This window comes from Nicotiana tabacum, chromosome 16 (genome assembly GCF_000715075.1).
Source record: "Nicotiana tabacum cultivar K326 chromosome 16, ASM71507v2, whole genome shotgun sequence".
Classification (NCBI taxonomy): domain Eukaryota; kingdom Viridiplantae; phylum Streptophyta; class Magnoliopsida; order Solanales; family Solanaceae; genus Nicotiana; species Nicotiana tabacum.
Window position 1 is genome coordinate 118,964,181 of NC_134095.1, and position 23,823 is coordinate 118,988,003.

General features: G+C 35.7%; 3 protein-coding genes across 3 annotated transcripts; 2 read left to right on the forward strand and 1 right to left on the reverse strand.

Moving 5' to 3' along the window:
* Nucleotides 1-5,566: 5,566 nt before the first annotated feature.
* On the reverse strand, nt 5,567-6,296 carry LOC142170380 (uncharacterized). The gene is made up of 2 exons (XM_075232278.1): nt 6,108-6,296; nt 5,567-5,833 (listed from the first exon to the last, which is right to left on the reverse strand). Exons 1-2 carry the CDS (start codon nt 6,294-6,296, stop codon nt 5,567-5,569), a joined length of 456 nt encoding a protein of 151 aa, XP_075088379.1.
* A 10,225-nt stretch (nt 6,297-16,521) lies between these two features.
* LOC142170381 (uncharacterized) lies at nt 16,522-16,833 on the forward strand. The gene has a single exon (XM_075232279.1). The coding sequence runs from the start codon at nt 16,522-16,524 to the stop codon at nt 16,831-16,833; it is 312 nt and encodes a 103-aa protein (XP_075088380.1).
* A 647-nt stretch (nt 16,834-17,480) lies between these two features.
* Nucleotides 17,481-18,444, forward strand: LOC142170382 (uncharacterized). The gene is made up of 2 exons (XM_075232280.1): nt 17,481-17,828; nt 18,373-18,444. The coding sequence occupies exons 1-2, from the start codon at nt 17,481-17,483 to the stop codon at nt 18,442-18,444; spliced, it is 420 nt and encodes a 139-aa protein (XP_075088381.1).
* The last annotated feature ends 5,379 nt before the right edge of the window (nt 18,445-23,823 follow it).

Sequence of the window (23,823 nt, forward strand, 5' to 3'; positions counted from 1 at the left end):
TGTCTATGATAGGATAGAGTTGCATACCTATATCACATTTTATGCTTTTCTGTTTGGGATGTCTTTGAACAATATGTTTGAAATGCTAATGTTGAAACATGTTTTGCATTTTTGACAGCTTTTGCAAATTGGAAAGGCATACAAGAAATATATGTTGCTTGTAATGTTAAAGCTTTGTGTATTGCCAGGATCTCTATTTGTTTTCCCCTCTTAAGAGCACTCATGGCACACACATGGCCTTTTGCCTTAGAAAAAGTTCTACCCACTTCGAAGAAGTAATTGGAGTGGGTGGGGTACTGGAATGTACAGGTTTAGTGATGGCAGATGCTCAAATCTTTATATAGTTTCTTCTTGACCAGTGAATGTAACGATGTCAGTTACCATTATGATAGAGTTGAAGGTTTGAATAAATCAAAATATAATACTAGACCTCATGGATGTGTTATGGTCAAGTTTCATTTTCTTTGAGATATTACGGTTTTGCTGTTTTCATATTATGCCAGTGAATATGTGATAAGAAAGTGTTTAAAACATGTCCTGTTGCATTGGGCCAGTTAACTTTACAATCTTAAGCACCGTGACATCATTAACTGTAGCGTAAGTGTAAGATACTGTTAACTGCAGTTTTGTATATCTATCTGTATATTTTTTGGACAGTCAGAGTCTATTGTATGTAATTGTATATATATACAATTTCTATTTTGTATATTTAATTGGTAATCCCTCTTTTTTGTATAGTTTTTATATAGTGACATCTATTTTGTATATTTTTTGTATAGCTATAGTTTATTTTCTATTTTTTTTTTTGTATAGGAACAAAATATTACATATAAATTGTATAGTGACAACCTATTTTGTATATTTTTGTATAGTAACAGTCTTTTTTGTAGATTGTCATCTATTTTGTATATTATTTTGTATAGTGACATCCATAATAGTATTTGAAATAAAACTTCTACCAATACTTTCATTATGACAAAAAGTAGCATCTTAATTCATACATCAGAGAGAATCTGATTGAAAATCTCATTATTTTTCCAATATTCTAATTGCAATATTCAGAAGAATTTTTTTTACAAAATACTAAATCACTGTAGCAGCATCTACTAGTTGTCTTGAGCATTCCTGCATGTTCTTCTGTTATGTCCTTATTTTCCACACAGTCCACATGTAACAGTTTCAGTATACAGATATTCATAAAGTCTCTTGCGTCGCGACTTCGTCGGTCTTGTAAGCATGTGATTTTTGCTTCACCGACAATCACTCCAAAAGAAAATAAAAATAAGTGACAAATGGTTTCAATTGTTCAAGTTTTCGTGACATGTGTTATTAGTCGTTTGTAGGACTGTCCATTTTGCATCTAGTCATTATCAAACAAAAATACAAAAATGCCTGTCGTTAAAAGAAAATTCAAAAAATATATGTATGTGTGCATCGTTCGTTCTAAGCTGTGATCTAACCATTTTTATTTTATTTTATTTTTTATTTATGTGTGTTTATCGTTGTGGGTGTCGCTCAATATGTGTGTAGGTTTATTTTAATTTTTTACATTGTTTTAGGAATTTTTGTTTAATTTGAAAAAAAAAAGGAGAGGGGAAAAGGAAAATCTGATTTGGGCCCCGAAACAAGGCCCAAAACCAAAATACTAATCCAGTCCAAGACGAGCCTGCCCAAACACGGACTCAAACGACGCCGTATTGGCGTCCCTACCAAAGTTGTTGATCTGATTCAAACGAACAGTCTAGATCAGGCTGTTCAACTCGCCTCAACGACGTCGTTTCAGGCAAGATGATCTAAGCCGTCCAACCCCATTGATCCAACGGATCCAGGCCCTCCTCTAAACCCGTCAACATGACCCGATCCAATCCCCTAACCGGTCCTAACCCACTATCAGCTCCCGAACGACGTCGTCTCTCCTCAATGAGTAGATCCTGGCCCTTGATCTCAATTGATCCAATGGCCAGGATCTAAACCCTCAATCCATATATAAACCTTCCCTTACACCCCACGCCCCCTATCCGAACCCCCCCTTCAGTCATCTCCTTCCCCAAGCTGAAACCCCCAAACCCTAGCAAGCCGCCCTAGTTTCCCTTCCACCAAAACCCGGCGGCATGAACGCCGGTGGCCACCTCCCGAACACCCTAAGACCCCCTCACTCCCCTGAACACGAATCCACTAACCACGAACCTCGAATCATCTCCTATCGTCTCGAATCTGGATTTGAAGATTCGAGACAAAACTCGATCTACACCAAACCTCACCATCTTTGTATCAGACACTCCCCTGACCTTCCTCGTGACCAAACCAAGCTTGGTTTGGTCCAAATCTACCCACAACTCCCTAAAAATCAGATCTGGAAATCCAGACCTTAGAACACATGCACCTGGGGAATCCGGCCGGTCTGGACAAGGGTTTGAGGTCTAATAGACCTTAATCAAGGTGTTCTCATGTGAGAACACCCTGATTAAAGTTTGTTCGGCCTCAAGAGTTCGAAGTTGAATCAGAATTTGGGTCATTTTTGATTTCAAACCTTTTTTGGTAAGTTTTCCTTTCTTTTGTTTTAGTTCTAATTAAGTTGTCAGCATGTTCCGTTGTGTTTGTTTGTTATGTTGTTATTTTTCATTCAGATTTCTTCCATCTCTGTTAAAGGCCTTTTATTTGGTCGATTGTCTTCTGTTTGTGTTCTGAATACACTCTGTGATAAACATGATCGTCAGTTAGATTAGTCGTCAAATGAATTAATTCATATAGGCCCAGTAATTTAACAAAAGTTGTCTGATACCCTTTAGGTCCCTGAACGTATTGTTTATATGAGCGACTGGTTATTACCTGTTATAATTAGTATAGTCGACTCGATAAATGTCGTTGATTAGTCTCCTACGACTGAATGTTCGAATATTCTGAATGGGCCTGTATTGTGATTTGAATGTTGGGCATTACCTATGAATGTTAGTTTGTAACTACATTGTAAACAATTAAAAAGCCAGGCTGGGGCAGTTCTGAAATCGAATGTTCAAAGCCCAAAGTGCCCTGATGCTGCAATAGGCGGGGCAGTAATAATCAAGGTTGACAGGGGTAGTCTGGGGTTTGAAAAGGGCAGAAAAAGTTAGTTTAAATGAAGCTGACAAGTAGGGTACTAATTAAGATTAAACTAATACCAATGGGGAACAAGACACAAGAGTATGGGGTTTAAAATGAATAATAAAATGATGCCCATAACTCTTGATTAAACAAAAGCCAAGCGTGGGGAACAAAGGGGCTGGCACCAAAGATGCTTAGGCATGGGCTTAAAGGGTATGGGCATTCTGCCAATTGGCAGGGGAGGCAGCTTAACTGCACTAGGTCATTTTGGCTTATAAATAGGCCATTGGAAAACAAAAACAGGGCTGGACTTTTTAGTCTTCAGAAAAAGAGAAAAAAGGCTGGAATTGTTAGTCTTAAAGCTGAAACTTTTAGTCTGAAGAAAGGTTTACTGAGTTTAAAGAAAGCTGAAAAACATAAGTTAGTTTCCAAATAGATTGTAACCAAACACCATCTGAAAGTTGAATAAGAATTCATATTGGTCAAGCTGCCTTGGCCAAGTTCTGTCGTCTGCATTGACTGAGCTGTTTGTTGGTTGCTGAACTGTTGGTATTTGCTGCATTGAACACTCTTTTACTTCTGGTGTTTCATTACTCTTCGTCTGGAATTACTGGTTTGGCACTCGACTATTTGCTGGTTTCTTTTGTTCTGGGAATTATTGTTGGTTGTTCGTGGATTGTGGAAAACATTTGGTTGTTGGTTTGTTGCTGTGCTGTTGCTGTGTACCTGTTGTTGCTGTGTTTACTGCATACTGCCCAGCTGATCATTCCTTTCTTCTTTGTCCTCCATACCAGGTACACAATTACACTACCAATGTAACTCGAAAGTTTGAGCAATGAGTATAAAAGAGAAGATCTGCAGATGTTGTTTATATATATGTACTGTTGTGTTGAATGTCATGTAATGTCTAATAGCTCATATTTTGGGATACTGAAGTTAGCTTGCAAGCCTAGTTGATGTCAATGTAGGGTATCGAATGATAATTGTATATGTATGTTGTTAGATAAAAGTGGTCTCAATGAAGTAGTTTGCATCTCAGATTTAGTTTACTTTGCCATATATGCTGTAACGTATGCCAAACATGAAAACTGTACACAAGGGGGTTAAGTTCTTCCTTTTCTGATTAATGGTCTCATATAACTAATAAACTACCTGTTAAGACAAAGAACATAAAATTTGTAATATAAACCCCGTGAAGGTCGAGTTCAGGTCAAAACAGGCCAAGCAGGCCTGCTTCGAGCAAGCAGTGGCCCAGGTTTGGCCCATCACGCATGGGTTGGATTTGGGCCCATGATTATTTATTCGACTGACTGTGCACGCAGCCTCGTCCCTGATTTTAAGCATTTCCGAATTCTGTTATAAATAACTTGCAAGCATTAATTAATTAGGACTATCTACAGCTTTCGATTGATAGAGACAAACACGACAAGAAACATAGTTGCTATAGGATATCCTTTTTAAAAATAAGAACGAGATGAGCCTCGATGAAAACAAATAAAACGCGCAGATGCGGGGCCCTTGTTAAATGTATATTATTGAAGCATTTAGTTTCCAAGACGGGTTGCTTAGCAAATCTCACAACCCTCCTAAAATAACAACACGTTAGTCTCTTTAGGATACGCTTTAATAAACCTTACCTTCTTAAACTCGGGTGCACATTTATGTGACCCAAATCCAAATCTCGACGGATTCGAAATGTATTTCTAATCACGGGTACATTGATTGTGACGTGATCCGAGAGGCATATCCATGACGTCGCGAATTCCTTTTAAAAGTAGAACGAGACAAGCCTCGTCAAATAAAAATATACACAGCTGCGGGGCCCTCTAACTGTATATACATTAAAACACTTAGAATTCGGGACAAGCCATTTAGCGAATTTTTCGGCCTTACCCAAAACAACAATACGCTAGTTGCTTTAGGCACGTCTTAATAATTTATTCTCCTTAATTCGGGTGCACATTTATGTGACCCAAATCCAAATCTCAACCGAGTCGAAATATGTCAACAACCATGGGTGCATTGATGTAACGTGGTTCGAGATATGTTTTCACGACGTTGCAATTCCTGATAAAAACAGTGAAATGATAAAAGCGGTTAAAAGTTAAATTTTGCACATAAGTTCACACTTGTATAAAATCAGATAATCAAGCCGAATATAACAGTTGAGAGACCGTGCTAGACCCACGGAACTCGGGAATGCCTAACACCTTCTCCCGGGTTAATAGAATTCCTTATCCGGATTTCTGGTACGCAGACTGTAATATGGAGTCATTATTTTCCTCGATTCGGGATTAAAAATTGGTGACTTGGGACACCCTAAATCTCCCAAGTGGCGACTCTGAAATAATTAAACCAATCCCGTTTCGATTGTCCTTTAATTAGAAAAACTCCCCTGCGCCCTCGCGGGTGCGTAAAAAGGAGGTGTGACAGGTCTTCCTGGTTTGCCCTTCACTATCGATGGTAGGACCACATTATCTAACACCTATGTTGGAAGGTCCCATGTAGTTTCATCAGGAAGTGGATTAACTGGCACTTCATATGTCTTCTTAAAGTATTCCTTGGTGTAATAGGCAGAACAATATTTGGGTGCTTCCATGTGTGTGTAGTCCAATACTGCCATAGCATGTGGACAAGGAATCTCATCCACTTGAAATCGTTTGCACGAGCATTCTCTTTTTTGCATGCAGACTATGTTCCGCCTTTGTTCAACATCCATTACTATATATACATAATCGGTTGAAGGCTTCACCTAAATTTAAATAGATATTATTAGTAAAACTAAAACAGGGATATGACAAGTATTAATGCATTTTTGTCAAAGTATGTTACTCCGGCGTATGAAGTAAGACATGATAAAAGAATATTTACCGTCATCTTCTGCGACAAATAGCTATTTTCCTTCAGTACTTCATGATATTTTTGTCATATGCCAATAAATGTACTCATTGCAGTCATTCTATTTGTATTATTCCATTCCATAACCAAATTCATCATAGCAAACTCATGATTGATAGCTCTCTTGCCTCTCTGTTCCTTGCATTGAGTGACTCGGCAATATTTGAAGTCATCACCATGGATCTATTAACAGTGGAATGCACTATAGACCACTTTTCATAACCAACTTGGAATAGGTAACTCCTTACCCTCTTATCAATGTTGTCCATATCTTCCATGAGGCGATTAAAATCTTCAATTTTGTATGCTCTGGCCATTGCAAAAAATACTTTCCTCAGCCGGTCATGGTTCTTCTTGAACTGCTTCTTTATGTTATTCCAAAGATGAAAGATGCATACACAGTGAGATACCTATGAATACCCAATCGAACCACCCCTCAATATGCTTGCATGACGATCCGATATGATGCACATCCTTTCCCTTTCCCCAAAAGCCTGTGTAAACATTTCAAAAAACCATTCCCAGGAAGCATCATTTTCAGAATCTACAACAGCGTATGCTAGTGAATTTTTTTTACCTTCTTAAGCAAATAAGAAAGTATCCACATGTTATTTTTGTTATACACAAAAAAGAACTATCTATACCATATATAATTATTATACGAGTCTGCAACATATTCACATGCTGCATCTTGTGCGCTAGCTGTTAACATTGTTCCTCTGTGTGATAATTTGAGGAATGTCCCATCAACCACTACGATAGGGTAATAGTATTTCCATCCTATGATTGATGCATTTAGTGTGATAAAAACATACATGAAGCGCCCGTCCTCTGATTTATGTAACCTTGTGACAGAACCAGGATTTGTCATATTTATCATATACAACTGATCCGGCAGTTTTCTATAAGATTCACGTGGTATCCCTCTTAGTAGTTCAAGCGCCTTTTCTTTTGTTCTATAAGCTTTTATGTAACTCATATTAATCCCATACTGTTGTTTCATGTCGCTCATGATGTCTGTCGGAGTGTATATTGCTTTTGGGTTGGTATATTTGTTGCAAATCATTTTTGCAATGACGAAGTAGCATGACGTTGTGAAAATAGTCTACTCATCTATGGGCAAGTGTGAACATCATTGAACCGTCTAACCTTGAAGACATTTGATTTGTGTAGACTTGAAGATCTAAGACTCCATTTGCAACTTTCATCCACGCATGTAAGACAATACCTATTTAAAATATAGTGTTATGATAATGCATTTCTTCAGATTTTAACTCTTGTGTCTCAAATAAACAAGCAATATACATATGCATCTCACTATCCAATAATTATGCATTTCTTATACAGATCTGTATACAAAAAATTACAGAGAAGTGCAATCTTATTATACAATAATTATACATTTTTTATACAGATCTGTATATAAAAAATTACAGAGAAGTGCAATCTTATTATACAATAATTATACATTTTTTATACAGATTTGTATACAAAAAATTACAGAGAAGTGCAATCTCACTATACAATAATTATACATTTTTATACAGATCTGTATACAAAAAATTACAGAGAAGTGCAATCTTATTATACAAAAATTATACATTTTTTATACAGATCTATATACAAAAAATTACAGAGAAGTGCAATCTCACTATACAATAATTATACATTTTTTTTACAGATCTGTATACAAAAAATTACAGAGAAGTGCAATCTCACTATACAATAATTATACATTTTTTATACAGATCTGTATACAAAAAATTACAGAGAAGTGCAATCTCACTATATAATAATTATACATTTTTTATACAGGTCTGTATCAAAAAATTACAGAGAAGTGCAATCTTATCATACAATAATTATACATTTTTTATACAGATCTGTATACAAAAAATTACAGAGAAGTGCAATTTTAATATACAATAATTATACATTTTTTATACAGATATGTATACAAAAAATTACAGAGAAGTGCAATTTTATTATACAATAATTATACATTTTTTATACAGATCTGTATACAAAAAATTACAGAGAAGTACAATCTCACTATACAATAATTGTACATTTTTTATATAGATCTGTATACAAAAAATTACAGAGAAGTGCAAATTCATAAGTAGAAATCATACCTTGTTGTAGATGATCTATCCACTATAAATTGACATGTTTTCCGTATTGCGTAGTGCTTTATTACACTAATGAGTGTATCTTTGTCCCAATACAACTGACCTTCTGCAATTTCTTCATGTTGTGGATTGTCTATTATACAATTTCCCTTCAATATCTCAATTTTGTCTTCCTTTACATGATTATCCATCATTTCAACAATATTAGTTCCATGTACTTCTTCTACGTTCTGACATTGTAAACCAACTGAAGTTGTTGCGAGTAAGTTTCCAGCTGAAGTTGTTGCAAGTAAGTGGCCACCCAAGTATGAACTTGAATATGAGCATTCAACACTTGAATATACAGTTTTCAATGTTATGCATAATGGATATTCAGTGATATCCAGGTTTTTCTTTTTCATCTCCATATACAAGCACACACTCATATTATTGTATATTGGAATTGCTACATAGCCATCCTTCACTGTATATTTTATCTCCATTGCACTCGTAATTGAATCTCTACCCAATTGCTTGTATATCTCATCAACAAAATAATTATAGCTACAGTCCGAATTGATCAACACGCCATTAACAAGGAAATTAACAAATTTACTCTCACTTATCTATTCACCACAGTGTTGAAGTAAAATCGAAATCAAAGTTGGAACTGTAGTTCCAACATTCACAATCTCCATAGACATTTGTTGATTTTGTCGATTTTGTATCAATTTCACAATTTAAGAACGAAATCTCAACTCTATTAAGCTGATTGTAGGCAACAATTGTGCAAAAAATTTGAATTTCAGCGTGAATTTTAGGGAGCTCTTCTCTGGGTTTAATCTTCAGAAACCCTAGAATTTCTTTCACAATGTGAATAATTGGGCGACTTTTATAGTGTTTGGAGGTTGAAGATCCCATACTGAATGCGTGAATTTAGGATACAAAATCGATTAGGACTGCTTTCCTTTTCGTTTGCGTTGAGCGTATAGTTTCAGCTTTTTCAGTTGCTAGCCTTTGTTATTGTTTTGAGGCTATTACTTGTAAGGGGTTATTTTGTGGCTATCAGGTGATATAAGTTTGGCCCTAGTGGCTACAAATGAAGTTTGCTCAAATTTATTTGGGTTTTTTTGGCAAATATGTTCATAAATTTTATCCATATTTTGGTAGATTCCCAAAACCCAAATTCCAAATTTCAAGAGCTGATTTTGGCCCAAAATATTACTATTATATTTTTTAAAAATTGCCCCAAACTTTTGTATTTTATAAAAGAGCCCACCATTTATTATTTTGTAACAATGTTGCTTCGTCTTCTTGGTCATCTGATAGTGTATTATGTAGTTTATTATAAAAATGATAATTTTGTACCAAATTTATTTATGTTCAGGACTATGGTTTGCGATAATAGAATGAATATTATTGATGAAGGTACTATTAGGTATTTGTGATAATTTTTTAGAACTTGTAGGTATAAGTCATGTTTCATGTTTTTTTTTTTTTAAAAAAAAGGTGAAATATGTTTTGAAAACTTATGTCCAAATACATTTTCATCTTCAAACCAAATTTTACCCAAATCAATTTTTCAAAATAAATTTGGAAATTTATGATCAAACGTTAGCTTAATTTTAATGGTTGTTCTAACTTTACATTTAAAATATGACACTCAAGAATAAATGTCTTCGAAGTTTATACTTTTGATGACCAACAGACTTCTTCTTCTCCAACATAAAATAGATTTATAAGTTGGTAAAAGTGGAATACACAATCGGTGAAAACCATGCTAATATCTCCAGAAAATTGTTGTAATTTGCTCCCCATGTGTGGCAATTCCTAATTAGTTGCTTCGATGTCAGTGTACTCTTTTACAGCCACTCTTTTCTTAACCTGTGTCTGTTACCTTATCAATTGTATCGTATCGTATTGTTACTTTAAATACAATGTTTGTTTTGATTGTTACTTAAATTTTATTGTATCGTATCGTTAAATCTGTCGTTACGTAACGATGAAATGTGCCACTTTATGTAACGACCAATTTGGTGTGGTCACATCGTTTTCTTGTGTTTTTCTCTCAATCTCACCATTCATTATTATTAAATAATTTTATTTTATCATTTACCCTACCTTTTTATATACCATCTCATAATTTTTCTTTATAATATTGTAAGTTTATTCATCATATTACTGGTGCATGATACCATGAAACGACGGCAAAACGACATAATCCATCCAAACATTGTATTCATCAAACGATACAGTACAATACAATACAATACGATACGATACATTATGAAACGATATGTAACAGCCATCCAAACAAGCTGTTAGTCGACTCTTTACAGTACCAAATAAAATTTACAGTATTGCAGTTAAATCTATATCTATTCTATATCTATCTATCTATCTATCTAGAATAACAAAAGTAAAACTGATAGAATGCCAAGTGGAATAACCACAATTCAACATATGTCAAAATTTAGGACAAATCCAAAATAGTTGGAGTTTAAAATTAATTTAAACTACAATTCAGGAAATTAAACAAAAGATTTTTATACATCCTCCAACGTTTTTGGCAGTTATTTTATTTATTTATTACACAGCTTTACTAAAAAAAAATCCTCCCACTTTTTTTTGGCCATTTTTTAATAAAAAAATACACACTCAAATTTGCAATTATTTTTATAAATAAAAGTGGAAAAAAAAAGAAACCCGTCAGAGGATGAACATGAAATTGACTACACGTTCAGTTTACATCAACTTCTGAGTCCCATGTTTGTTGTGCTATCTTTTTTTATTTGTTAAAAGAAGTTCAAATGGTTTAAATCTACATGAAGTCAGACGTTAGTTGGATTTTTTTTTTTAATTTGTTAAACCTGCAAATTCAATAAATAAAATTACTTTGATCCACGTCTAGAATTGACTCCCACGTTTGGAGTTGACCGTTTTTAAACAGTTCACAAAGAAACACGAAGAATGATTAAAAAAAAACCCACGATTATCTTCCCAAACGTGGCATCCTAACCTAACTCCATAACTTATCCACTTTCTACATAACTATAAATAACGTTTGTAGCCGCTCCTCCTTAACTTTGCAAATATGGCTACAAAACTTCATGAGATCAGCCAAATTTCAAACAACTGGATGCAATGGAATTTGAAAGTTAGAGTAGTTTGAATGCGAAAAATTCCGGATTGCTTCAAACCTGAAATACCATATCCTATAGAGTTGATTTTACAAGATACAAAGGTAACATATTTATAATTACTTTTATTTTTATACTTCTTTCTTCTCTGCTGCTATTGTTCATAAATTTTCAGAACTATTCAAATAGATGAACCACGTGAAACTCTTTGCGTAATACACTAATGTATAATTCTGTTCTAACGTTACTTTAGCATTTGTTTCTCAATTTTCAGCAATCCTCAAACAGATTAAACTATCTATTTGAAGTGATTATGTATTGTAGTCTTATTTCTATTTCTGTTTGATCACGTTTGATTGATAATTATTTACTAATTTCCAGCAATATCATGTTCCTCCTTTATGTCTCTGAAACTGATGCAAATTCTAAAAATATCATATTCTGCAAAAATATTTATAATGTTTGTTGATAATTGTTTCGTCTGTGAAACTACTGCAAATTCTGAAAATATACATATTCTGCCTAAAAGTTTTACACTGTTTGTTGATGATTTTTATTAATTTCCAGCACTAACAATTTATTACCAATATAATACATTCTAGTATTAATTAATCCGATTTTCTAGGGTGATCATATACATACCTCAATCGAGAAGTAAGTTATTAAGTTCTTTACAGGAACTCGGCTTATGTATTAGTTATTCAACCAGTAGGTTGAAAGACTACTATATTAAAATTTGAGGTTGCTTATGTATTAGTTAATAAAAGAATAAAAATGCTTTAGATGCACTATCCAACACTCTTAAAAATGTCAACGAGCATCTATATCCAGTGGTGGTTAGATGCCAAATCTATTGCACTTGTTGAAAAAACAGGTTTGGTTAAATGCCAAAGGAATTTTCGAGTTGACTGTAGCATTTGCAAAGAGAAATAACAAAAAACTTAATAATATTTGGAACCAAGGAACTTGATTTGCAATACATTTTGGTGAACAGGATGTGTAGATATGCCTAAAAGAGAAAAAATGGTCCCAACATCATCTTTTACGTTTCACTTCTGCTTTTCCCTGTTGAGAAAGTGAGTGGTTTATCATATGTATCACAATATTGTGATTAAATTGCATGTTTCCTTTGCAATAGGATAGGATGGTTCAGTTTTATACTGTTGCCTGTATCTCAACCCCATTGTGGACTTGTAGAAAATAATTAAGTTCTCAATGAATGTAGAGAAGTTGGCGTCAAAGGTCGTAAGCACGGTTTAAGTAGAAATCCACAGGTTATATTTTAGTGGATTATCTATAATGTTTTTGAGCATGTGGTTTAGATGAATTTATTTCCTTCTCATTTATAAATAAGAGTATCTTTAAATCACAAAACATGTGGTCAAGTTGCTTCTTTGTTACCTCACATGAAAATTCCAAAGAATGTGTCAAATCTCTGTTCATCCTCCAAAGCACATCTTAGCTTTGTTTAGTCCACATTACATATCATAGATTTTGTGCTGTAATCCATGCAATATTTACGGTCAGACCTCTCTATAACAACATCCCTATATAACAACACTTCACTATAAAAGCCAAGCTTTTTCGGAAACAATTTTCATGTTATGTTATATATAACAACAATTCGCTATAACATCCAAAAATATTCTGAACAAACGAGGTTGTTATAGATAGGGTTGATTGTATGTGGTTTAAGTTCTATTACGCAGTTCTCATTGTACAAAACATCTTATCAAACAATCAAACCATCAGTCGTTGCATCTTTACCTTATTATCATTCCTCTCTGTTCTCACTTTTTGGCTTGTCTTTTAATATTATAGACCTTGAATCTATTACAATGACTAGAGATCTATTAGCTACGTTATTGTAAAGGATTTTTCAAATGTCAGATGATGTTTTTAGCTCAATGTGATGATTTTAGTTTTGAGCATCAGAATGTATTTGGAGTGTTATTTTGCTTCAACAAATCAAAAAATAACTACTCTTTTTTTCTTTTCTTTACGAGTATAAATCCGTGTCTGAAAAAATGCACACTAATAGAAGTTTGTCTACGCTGTATTATAGTCATTATATTAGCAACCTAAACTTTGTACTTTTTATGTGTTTCTCAATGTCAAATTCGTGAAGGGAAAACGCATTGAGAACATTGATAAGTAGCATGTCATCTTTGGCACCAATTCTTCAAATGGATCTTAAACCAGCATGGACAATACATGTGATGGAAGTACATAAGATTTATCTCACAGCAACGCCTTCTTCATCGTCGCGTTCAAAGCAGCCCACAAAGAGAAGGTGCAATGATAACACTTTAGTCGATATGATGAGTGTATTGCTACAAATATCGGGAGGATTGCAAATGCTTTGATAGAGAGCAGCCAACGCGTGTGCTTGGACGAGGTGTTTGGCATGATAAAATATTGTCGGCATTCAATGATGATTTAGTGATCGACGCGTGTGAGTTCCTTTCTTTCGACGAGAAAAGAGCAAGATATTCCTCAAATTGGGTGAGATATTAAGAAGACTTTGGTCATTGAAACGTTTACGCAACACTCACTGGTCATTTAATATTTAGACTATACTCTTATTGATTGAAAATATAGGCTTTAGGTAAAATGTGAGTTGTCATAAAAAGTAAATGTATTCGTTTTGGAAAAAAATGTAAATAGCCAAAATTAAATAAAAATATAATCCAACTTATCTCTTTAGTATTGGTATTTTTATTTTTGCGTTAAACCATTGATTAGAGATGCAATATTTTTATTGATTATTACTTGATTTCTTTAGAAAATTGTAGTGTCCTATTCTGGACTTGAGTATATCTCGAGGGATGATTTTTTTAGGTCATTTTTATCCATTTTATTTTCTATTGTACATGTTCTATTTGCTACGTGTAGGTGTACTTTGAAGGATGAGAAGTGATCAAGATTAAAATTACTATGTGGTTTCTGTTGGAATTACTTAAAATAGAATTTTGTGCAAGTTGATGCACCCATATTAACCTTTGTTTGTGACTGAAGCTGAAGCTGGAATAAGATTTGAACCAAATGTGATGTCTTTTATGTTTGAACTTGAGTAAAATATTTATGCATTTTCATGTAGACTAATCCTTTTAAAGCCAAGTATTGATGTTTCATTTCTCAAGTATGTTGTAACACCTCTTGGGGATTGGTGGTCCCTAGCAATAAATTTATACAAAGATCTCGATAGAATTCACTTATTTGTCTTTTGGTTTAATTTATAATGCGGTCAATAAATTTAGTATGCAATATACGTCTGTTTCTAATATCTTTCTCTGACTATTTTTTGTTTGAAACGATCCGCGCATCGCGCGGGTAAGTATACTAGTTATTAATAAAAGGAGAGGCAAAAGCATATTATTAAGACATGTGACATAACCACAAAAAGCCAAGTGGCATTGTTAAGACAAAATAAACTACCTTTTAACTAAAAAAATCTTTTAAAATTTTGAATTAATTAGTTATTCTATTTGGATTAATAAATATAGATATCTTATAATTAGCTATATTAAATAAAAAAATAAGTACCCATTCAAATTGGGGAGTAGTTTCAAATTGGAGTTTTAAAGTTATTTTAAAATAAAAAAATGAAAAATAAGAAAAAATAAATTAGTTACATTTTTAATTAATTAAAAAAATAAAAGATAAATAAATAACACTCAAGAAAAGTATCAATAGTACAAGTACTTGCTAATTCAATAATAAAAATAAAAAAGAACAAATAATTTATTTGATTACTATATGATGTGTAACCTTTAATTTTGTATAGATTATATTATATTTCTAAATAGTTATTGGTTATTATTTTTAAATTTAAATCTATATCTATATATTATTAAAAGGAGAGGACAAAGCCATCTCCTTAAGCCAAGTGGCAGCCTTAAAAAAAGCCACATGACATAATTAGTTAGTAATTAGTTATTTAGTTAATAATTAGTTATTGGTTATTATTTTTAAATTTAAATATCTATAAATAAAAGTGTAACGACCTAGCCGGGTGTTTTGAGCATTTGCATTCCGTTCAGCTATTTGAAGTGTTGAGTAGCTCTGTATGATGTATTATGACTTGTGTGAATCATTGATTTAATAAAAAAAATTACCATTCAAATTGGGTGGGAGTAATTTCAAGTTGGAGTTTTAAAATTATTTAAAATAATTATACAAAATATTGGATAATATAATAAATAATAATACATAACAAAAAAGTTATTTAATGACTATATAAGTCTCATGAATTTAATGGAGATTTTATCATTAAAATTCAGACAACATCTATTCTATTTATATAGAATAGGAGAAGCAAATCATTGTGATAATTTCAAATGTAACATCAAAAAATTAACAAAGTGACAAATATTTTTTTAATATTGATTGTGCATCGCATGAGTATGACTACTAGTCTATTATAAAAGGTGATTATTCTATTCTCTATTTTAACGTGTTAGACTTGAAGAATTATTATTGTTATTGCAAGACAATTTAATCGAATAATTTAAATCTATTTGTGAACGTTAACTCATACTATCAGACAAGAATGCTGTGGCGTGAAGTTCGGTCGCCTTACTGATTTATTTAACCATTGTTCTCATGCTACATTAAATAAAAAAGGTTCTGTTTCGCAGCACATGTGGTAGGAAATTGGAGGGACATATGATTTACCTAGGTTTTTTAGCGTTGGTCAGTAAAAATGACCCCTCTAAGGTCTCCACATCCATAGTAGTATACATTTTTCTGAAAACATTCCAACTTTTAACGATGCACTTTGACTAACTGGTCCATATCACAGGGTACTTATGATGTTTCCTTCTTCTTCTTTTTCTCTTTTCTAATTAAGGATGCATAAGATAGTTGAAATTGCGCTGGATGGTTTACAGCCATAGTTCAAATTTGTTACTTCGTTTAGAAAACTTTTACAAAAATAGCCCAGCATTAGAATTTTGAAGCTTTATAGCATGCTTCAAATTATAATTCCGGCAGCGTGTTTTAAAAGTTCTGACAGTGTGCTTCAAAATTTTGCCAGCGTACATTGAAAGTCTGGTAGCATGCTTTAAACTTTTGACGTGAGTGAATTTTTCTTATCCCGAGTGAGTGTCTATCGACTCAACATAGGCTCTTAGTGTTGGACTTGGAGAAGAGAAAGGAAAAGAGGTGTACGGCCAACCTAAGATCAAGTGGGGATTCTTGACTATGACAAAGCTTATGAGTTGGGGGAGAAGTTGGGGGAGAAGTTGGTGGCTATGGGGGCCTAGAAGAGTAGTGGGAACGGGGGTAATATGTGGACCACGACGGCGAACTACATCAAGGAAGCTGCTAGAGAGGTGTTAAGGGCCATGAGTGGTTACTACAAAGGGGACCGGTGGTGGAATGTAGAGGTCCAAGGAAAAGTGGAAGCCAAGAAAGCAGCATACTTGAAGCTAGTGGAGAGCAAAGTCGATGAGGAGAAGAGGATGAATTTGGAGTGTTATAAGAAGGCTAAGAAAGAGGCAAAGTTAGCGGTCACGACGATTAAGACTACGACATTTGGACGCTTGTATGAGGAACTTGGGGGCAAAGGCGGTGACAAGAGACTATACATGTTAGCTTAGGTAAGAGAGAGGAAGGCTCGGGACATGAATCAAGTGAGGTGAATCAAAGACGAGGAAGGCAAAATATTGGTGGAAGAAGCGTGTATTAGTCGTAGGTGGCAGACTTACTTCCATAAACTCTTGAACGAGGATGGGGACAGGAACATCGGTCTTGGTGAGTTAGAGAACTCGGTTGTAACATCACAGCCCGCTAGTGATATTATCCGCTCTAGGCCTAGGTCCTCACGGGTTTAAAACGTGTCACTAGGGTCTAAGGCTTGTTAACTTATATACCAAGTACCCCTCACGTGTTTTATTGATGTGGGACTCTGTCTAAAGTCTGTGGTGTTACATACACCCCCTCTTAAAACCCAGCATTAGAATTTTGAAGCTTTAGCATGCTTCAAATTAAAATTCTGGCGGCGTTTTTTACAAATTCTAACAGTGTGCTTCAAAATTTAGCCAGCGTACAATTAAAGTCGGGTAGAATGCTTTCAAATTTTGACGTGAGCTATTTTTTTTGAATTTTTCTTATCTCGAGTGTGTGCGACTCAACATAGGCTCCTAGTGTTGGAAGGAAGAAGAGAGAGGTGTACGACCAATCTAAGATCAAGTAAGGATCCTTGACTAAAGACAAAGCTCATGAGTTGGGGGAAAAGTTGGTGGCTATGGGGGCCTGGAAGAGTAGTGGGAACGAGGGTAATATGTGGACCACGACATCGAACTACATCAAGAAAGCTGCTAGAGAGGTGTTAAGGGCCACGAGTGATTACTACAAAGGGGACTGGTGGTGGAATGTAGAGGTCCAAGGAAAAGTGGAAGCCAAGAAAGCAACATATTTGAAGCTAGTGGAGAGCAAAGTCGATGAGGAGAAGAGGATGAATTTGGAGTGTTATAAGAAGGCTAAGAAAGAGGCAAAGTTAGCGGTCACGATGATTAAGGTTGCGACATTTGGACGCTTGTATGAGGAACTTGGGGGCAAAGGCGGTGACAAAAGACTGTACAGGTTAGCCAAGGTAAGAGAGAGGAAGGCTCGGGACATGGATCAAGTGAGGTGCATCAAAGACGAGGAAGGGAAAATATTGGTGGAAGAAGTGTGTATTAGTCGTAGGTGGCAGACTTACTTCCATAAACTCTTAAACGAGGATGGGGACAGGAACATCGGTCTTGGTGAGGTAGAGAACTCGGTTGTAACATCCCAGCCCGCTAGTGATATTATCCACTCTAGGCCTAGGTCCTCACGGGTTTAAAACGCGTCACTAGGGTCTAAGGCTTGTTAACTTATATACCAAGTACTCCTCATGTGTTTTATTGATGTGGGACTCTGTCTAAAGTCTGGGGTGTTACATACACCCCTCTTATGGACCCAACATTAGAATTTTGAAGCTTTAGCATGCTTCAAATTAAAATTCTGGCAGCGTGTTTTAAAAATTCTAACAGTGTGCTTCAAAATTTAGCCAGCGTACAATGAAAATCTGGTAGCATGCTTTCAAATTTTGAGTTGAGCTATTTTTTCTGAATTTTTGTTATCTCGAGTGAGTGTCTATCGACTCAACATAGGCTCTTAGTGTTGGAAGGAAGAAGAGAGAGGTGTACGACCAATCTAAGATCAAGTGGGAGATCCTTGACTAAAGACAAAGCTCATGAGTTGGGGGAGAAGTTGGTGGCTCCGGGGGCCTAAAAGAGTAGTGGGAACGAGGGTAATATGTGGACCACGACAACGAACTACATCAAGAAAGCTGCTAGAGAGGTGTTAAGGGCCACGAGTGATTACTACAAAGGGGACTGGTGGTGGAATGTAGAGGTCCAAGGAAAAGTGGAAGCCAAGAAATCAACATATTTGAAGCTAGTGGAGAGCAAAGTCGATGAGGAGAAGAGGATGAATTTGGAGTGTTATAAGAAGGCTAAGAAAGAGGCAAAGTTAGCGGTCACGACGATTAAGATTGCGACATTTGGATGCTTGTATGAGGAACTTGGGGGTAAAGGCGGTGACAAAAGACTGTACAGGTTAGCCAAGGTAAGAGAGAGGAAGGCTCGTGACCTGGATCAAGTGAGGTGCATCAAAGACGAGGAAGGCAAAGTATTGGTGGAAGAAACGTGTATTAGGCGAAGGTGACATACTTACTTTCATAAACTCTTGAACGAGGATGGAGATAGGAACATCGGGCTTGGTGAGTTGGAGAACTCGGTTGTAACATCCCAGCCCGCTAGTGATATTGTCCGCTCTAGGCCTAGGACCTTACAGGTTTAAAACGCGTCACTAGGGTCTAAGTCTTGTTAACTTATATACCAAGTACCCTCTTGTGTTTTGCCAATTTGGGACCCTGTCTATAGTCTGGGGTGTTACATATACCCCCTCTTATGGACTCAACGTCCTTGCTGAGGTTTGCCCCACTGCATGGGATTCTCCTAGACTCGGCATTGAGGTTTGCCCCGCCTAACTGAGATTTGCCTAAACTCAATTGAACTCTAACCCACCATCGGCAAGGCTGACATAAGAGTGGCTCTGATACCATCTATAACAGCCCAGTGTGCTAGTGATATTGTCCGCTCTGGTCTTAGGCCCTCATGGGTTTAAAACGCGTCACTAAGATCTAAGGCTTGTTAACTTATATACCCAGTACCCCTCTTGTATTTTTTCGATGTGGGACTCTGTCTAAAGTCTGGGGTGTTACATCGGTGAGCCAACGGAATTTTGCATTTTACAGACATATTAAAGTTGAGGAAGTTGAGGAAGTTGAGGGGGTGATGCAGAAGATGAGCAGGGGAAAAACAACCGGACCAAACGAGATCCCGGTGGAATTTGAGAAAGACGTGAGTTGGAGTGGCTTTCTGGATTGTTTAATGTCATTTTTAGGACGAAGAAGATGCCTATTGAATGAAGATGAGTCCGATGGTGCTGTTGTACAAGAATAAAGGTTATGTCCAGAATTGCAACAACTATAGGTGTATCAAGTTTCTGAGTCACACTATGAAAGTTTGAGAGAGGGTGGTGGAGAGGAGGGTGAGGAGAAGTGTGTCAATTTCTGTGAGTTAGTTTGGATTCATATCGGGGCATTCAACGATGAGAAGCCATCCATCTTGTGGGGAGATTGGTGGAGCAATATCGGAAAAAGAGGAAGGACTTGCATATGGTGTTCATTGATCTAGAAAAAGTCTATGATAAAGTCTCGCGGGAGGTTATGTGGAGATGTTTGGAGGTTAGCAGTAATCCAGTAGTGTATATTAGGGTGATTAGGGATATGTACGATGGTGCTAAAACTTGGGCAAGGAATATGAGAGGAGACTCATAACATTTTTCAGTGATGATGGGGTTACATCAAGGTTCAACTCTTAGCCCATTTTAATTTGCTCTAGAGATGGATGTGCTGATGCGACACATCCAAGGGGAAGTGCCATGGTTTATGTTATTTGTAGATGACATAAAGCTAATTGACGAGACGCGTTGCAGTTTCAACGCTAGGATGGAGGTTTGGAGACTGACTCTGGATTCTAAAGATTTTAAGTTGAGTAGAATGAAAACTGAATATTTAGAGTGAAAGTTCAGTGATGGGACGCATGAAGCAGAAGTAGAGTAAAGCTTGATACACAAATCATCCCCTAGAGTAATAGTTTCAAATATCTTTGGGTCTGTTATCCAAGGTAATGGGAAGATTGATGAGGACGTGTGGGGTGGATGAAATGGATGCTCGCATCTAGTGTTTTGTGTGATAAAATATACTACAAAGACTTAAAGGCAAGTTCTATAAAGCAGTAGTTAGACCTTCTATATTATATTGTGCGGAGTGCTGGCCAGTCAAGAAATCCCATGTCCAAAAGATAAGAGTTAAAGAAATGAGGTGTTGAGATGGATGTGTGGGCAATACTAGGAAAGATAAGATTAGGAATGAAGTTATTAAGGACAAGATGGGAGTGGCCCTTATGCAAGACAAACTGCGGGAATCGAGGCTGAGATGGTTTGGGAACATGATGAGGAGAGATATAGACACGCCGATTAAGAGGTGTGAGAAGTTGACCATGGCGAGTCTGAGGAAGGGTAGAGGTAGGCCTAGGAAGTACTGGAGATAGGTGATTAGGCAGTATAAGGCATTACTTCAGCTTACCGAGGACATGACCCTAGGTGAGAAGGTGTGGAGGTCGAGAATTAGGGTCGAAGGTTGATAGGTAGTTGAAGGTGTCTCCTAGTATTACCGATAGTATTAGTGATATTTTTATTTACTGTTCCTAGATTTTTTATTATATGTTGTGTCTTTTTTACCGATATTATTAGTAATATTCTTGTATTTCGTATCTTTAGATATTTGTTAGTACACGTGGGTCTTTGTTTTTTCTCTTCTTTTCTTGTTATTGTTATCATTTGTTGCTTCCTTGTCACTGTTCCATGAGCCGATGGTCTATCGGAAACAACCTCTTTACCTTCACAAGGTAGGAGCAATTGTAAGGTCTGTGTACACACTACCCTCCCCAGACACTACTTGTGGGGTTATACTAGGTTTTTGTTATTGTTGTTGTTGTTGTTGTTCTTAACTGGGTCAAAATTTAAACATGGCACTAAATGCAAAAAATTATAAGTATATGATACTTTTGGGGTGATTTTTTTACTTTTGATTGTCCCATGGGCAGAATTTCAAGTCAAAAGTTAAAAGTTTTGCATGTGGGACAAACAAGGGGAAATACTTGTTAAACTTGAATTTTTATTTATGAGACAAGCGAAAATAAAAATTCAAGACCATCTTCTTTGAAAATTATTTCTCTATTTCACCCTACTGAATGATCCTATGTGCAAATCGCCCCATATGTATTGACATGATAGACTTGAGGGTCTTCATGAGCACAACAATACGTCAATACCTGATCTATCAGTACTTCGGAGAATTTAGTAGGGCCTACGATGCTCTTTTCAAGTACAACGCCCCCAAGGCCCCAACTAATTTTGCAGAAGAACATGCGCCATGGAACTGAAATAGCCCGACACCCTAACTAAGGTTGCATTTACTTCAAAATAAAAAAAAAGTTTCAACAAAAGATATTCTTTTTTTTAGAAACTATTTTTCAACTAACACTCTTTACCCTCAAAATTGGATAATAATTGAATTTGTAAATGGTTTTAAGGATATGTGGATTAATTTTGATACAAAGTGATAAGTTGAGTTAAATTGAATAAATAAAGATATAGTAAATTCAAACCACACGAGAAAGATGATTCCAGCCTTATTGAAATATTCACCCTCGATCCGGGCTTACAACGGCCAATACTGATGAGCAAGAAAAAGTTCTTTCAATAACAGTAAAAATAGTAATATATTGCTTTGGAATGCGTGTTACCCCCCGCCCCTAATAAATTAGCAGACCTCCCTTTATATAGTAGGGGAATCCTACTCTAAGTACAATTCTATAAAAGGTTAAAAATATATTCTGTTTAACTGATTGTCGGTTCTTCATCGATACATGCCGAGATACATACCGTGATATCCGGCCGATCGCGGATATTACGGCCTTCTATTCGTCGTGCTCGATTGCCCGACAATGTTCCCCGAAGTCTTTTAGGATTTGGATAGATCTCGGATCATAACCCCGATAATCCTGAGGGCAGGCTTCATTCCCCCGAATTGTGACTCGATAAGACCTTTGCTTCGATTCCGATCCTTCGCAAACATATATCTAGCTTGTTTTATCCTATTGGAAATTGGAGTGTACCATGAGCTCGTTTTTTACCCGTATACATGTAGTCCCTTCGTTTCTCGGAGACCAAGCTGACGAGAAATGACATGAGCACCCCGATTTCTTCTTCAATACGCCGTGACAGAAATGACAAAAACTAGAAGCGTCTCGTCAGTCATGTCATAATGTCCTTAAATGCACATCATCCGTCGGTTGGTTTTCCTTGGACGCAAAACGTCGTAAACCCTTATAAATAACCCCTACTTTGTTCATTTTTTACTTTACATCAAACCTTCTACCCTCATACCCTCATACCCTCAGGATTTCATTACTCTTTTCATATTCTAGCATTTTTACCTCCATTACTCGAGATTCCCTTGCAAAATTTTTCCTCGTCATCCACTCAAACCAACACATCTGAGCCTCCAGCTTTCAACCTATCTCTATCTCCTTCAAATTTTCCCCTATAACAATGGCAAAAACCTCAAAATCTGTTCCCCAAATGGTCGCTGCTACCTCCCAATCGATTGCCGAAATCAACAAAACCACTCCTGATGTGGTCTACCTCGAGGGGTCCACTGCTAACATGGTCACCGGTGAACCTCCCTTGAAGATGTTCATTCTCGGGGGTTGTTCAGTCGCCAATGACTTCAAGATTGAAAAGCCTTCTTAGGTACAGGGTCGGCGTGAGGATGCCTCGAGATACATTTTCTCATTCACCGAAGAGGACCTCCCCACGGTCCGAAATGACTGCAACTAGGCCAACAAGGACATCATGGTCCCCGACTCAGAGGAGGCCATTACCACCTATGTTGAGGAATATCTGTTGATACCCAATTTTTCCTTATATATTTTTAATATGCATAAATACTTTCAAAATAGCATATATATGCATACATAAGCATGCATAAGGTTTTTATAATTTTCCTATAATTTTAAAGATTTTAAATTGATTTATTTCCTTCCCTTTTACTCATAAAGTCCACAATAATTATCCCTCAAATTATTTTTGTGATGATTTAATCATTTAATTTCTATATTTATGCCAAAATATGGTAAAAATATTTTTTATACATTTTTATAATTATATTTTGTATTTTTAAAGCTAAATTGCATATAATTGCAATATTAGCCTTATTAATGCATAATTATATTTATATGCATAAAATTGGTCTTCTATATTTTTAAAATGTTAAATATCTATTTTAAATCATTTTAGTACACAAAATTATTTTTCAGAAATTATTTATTATTTAGTATAAATTATATAGGAAAAATTGGCTATTTAAAACATAGACAGATTTGCATTTCAATTTTAGCCTTAATTTAAACCCAACCCCAACCTAATTC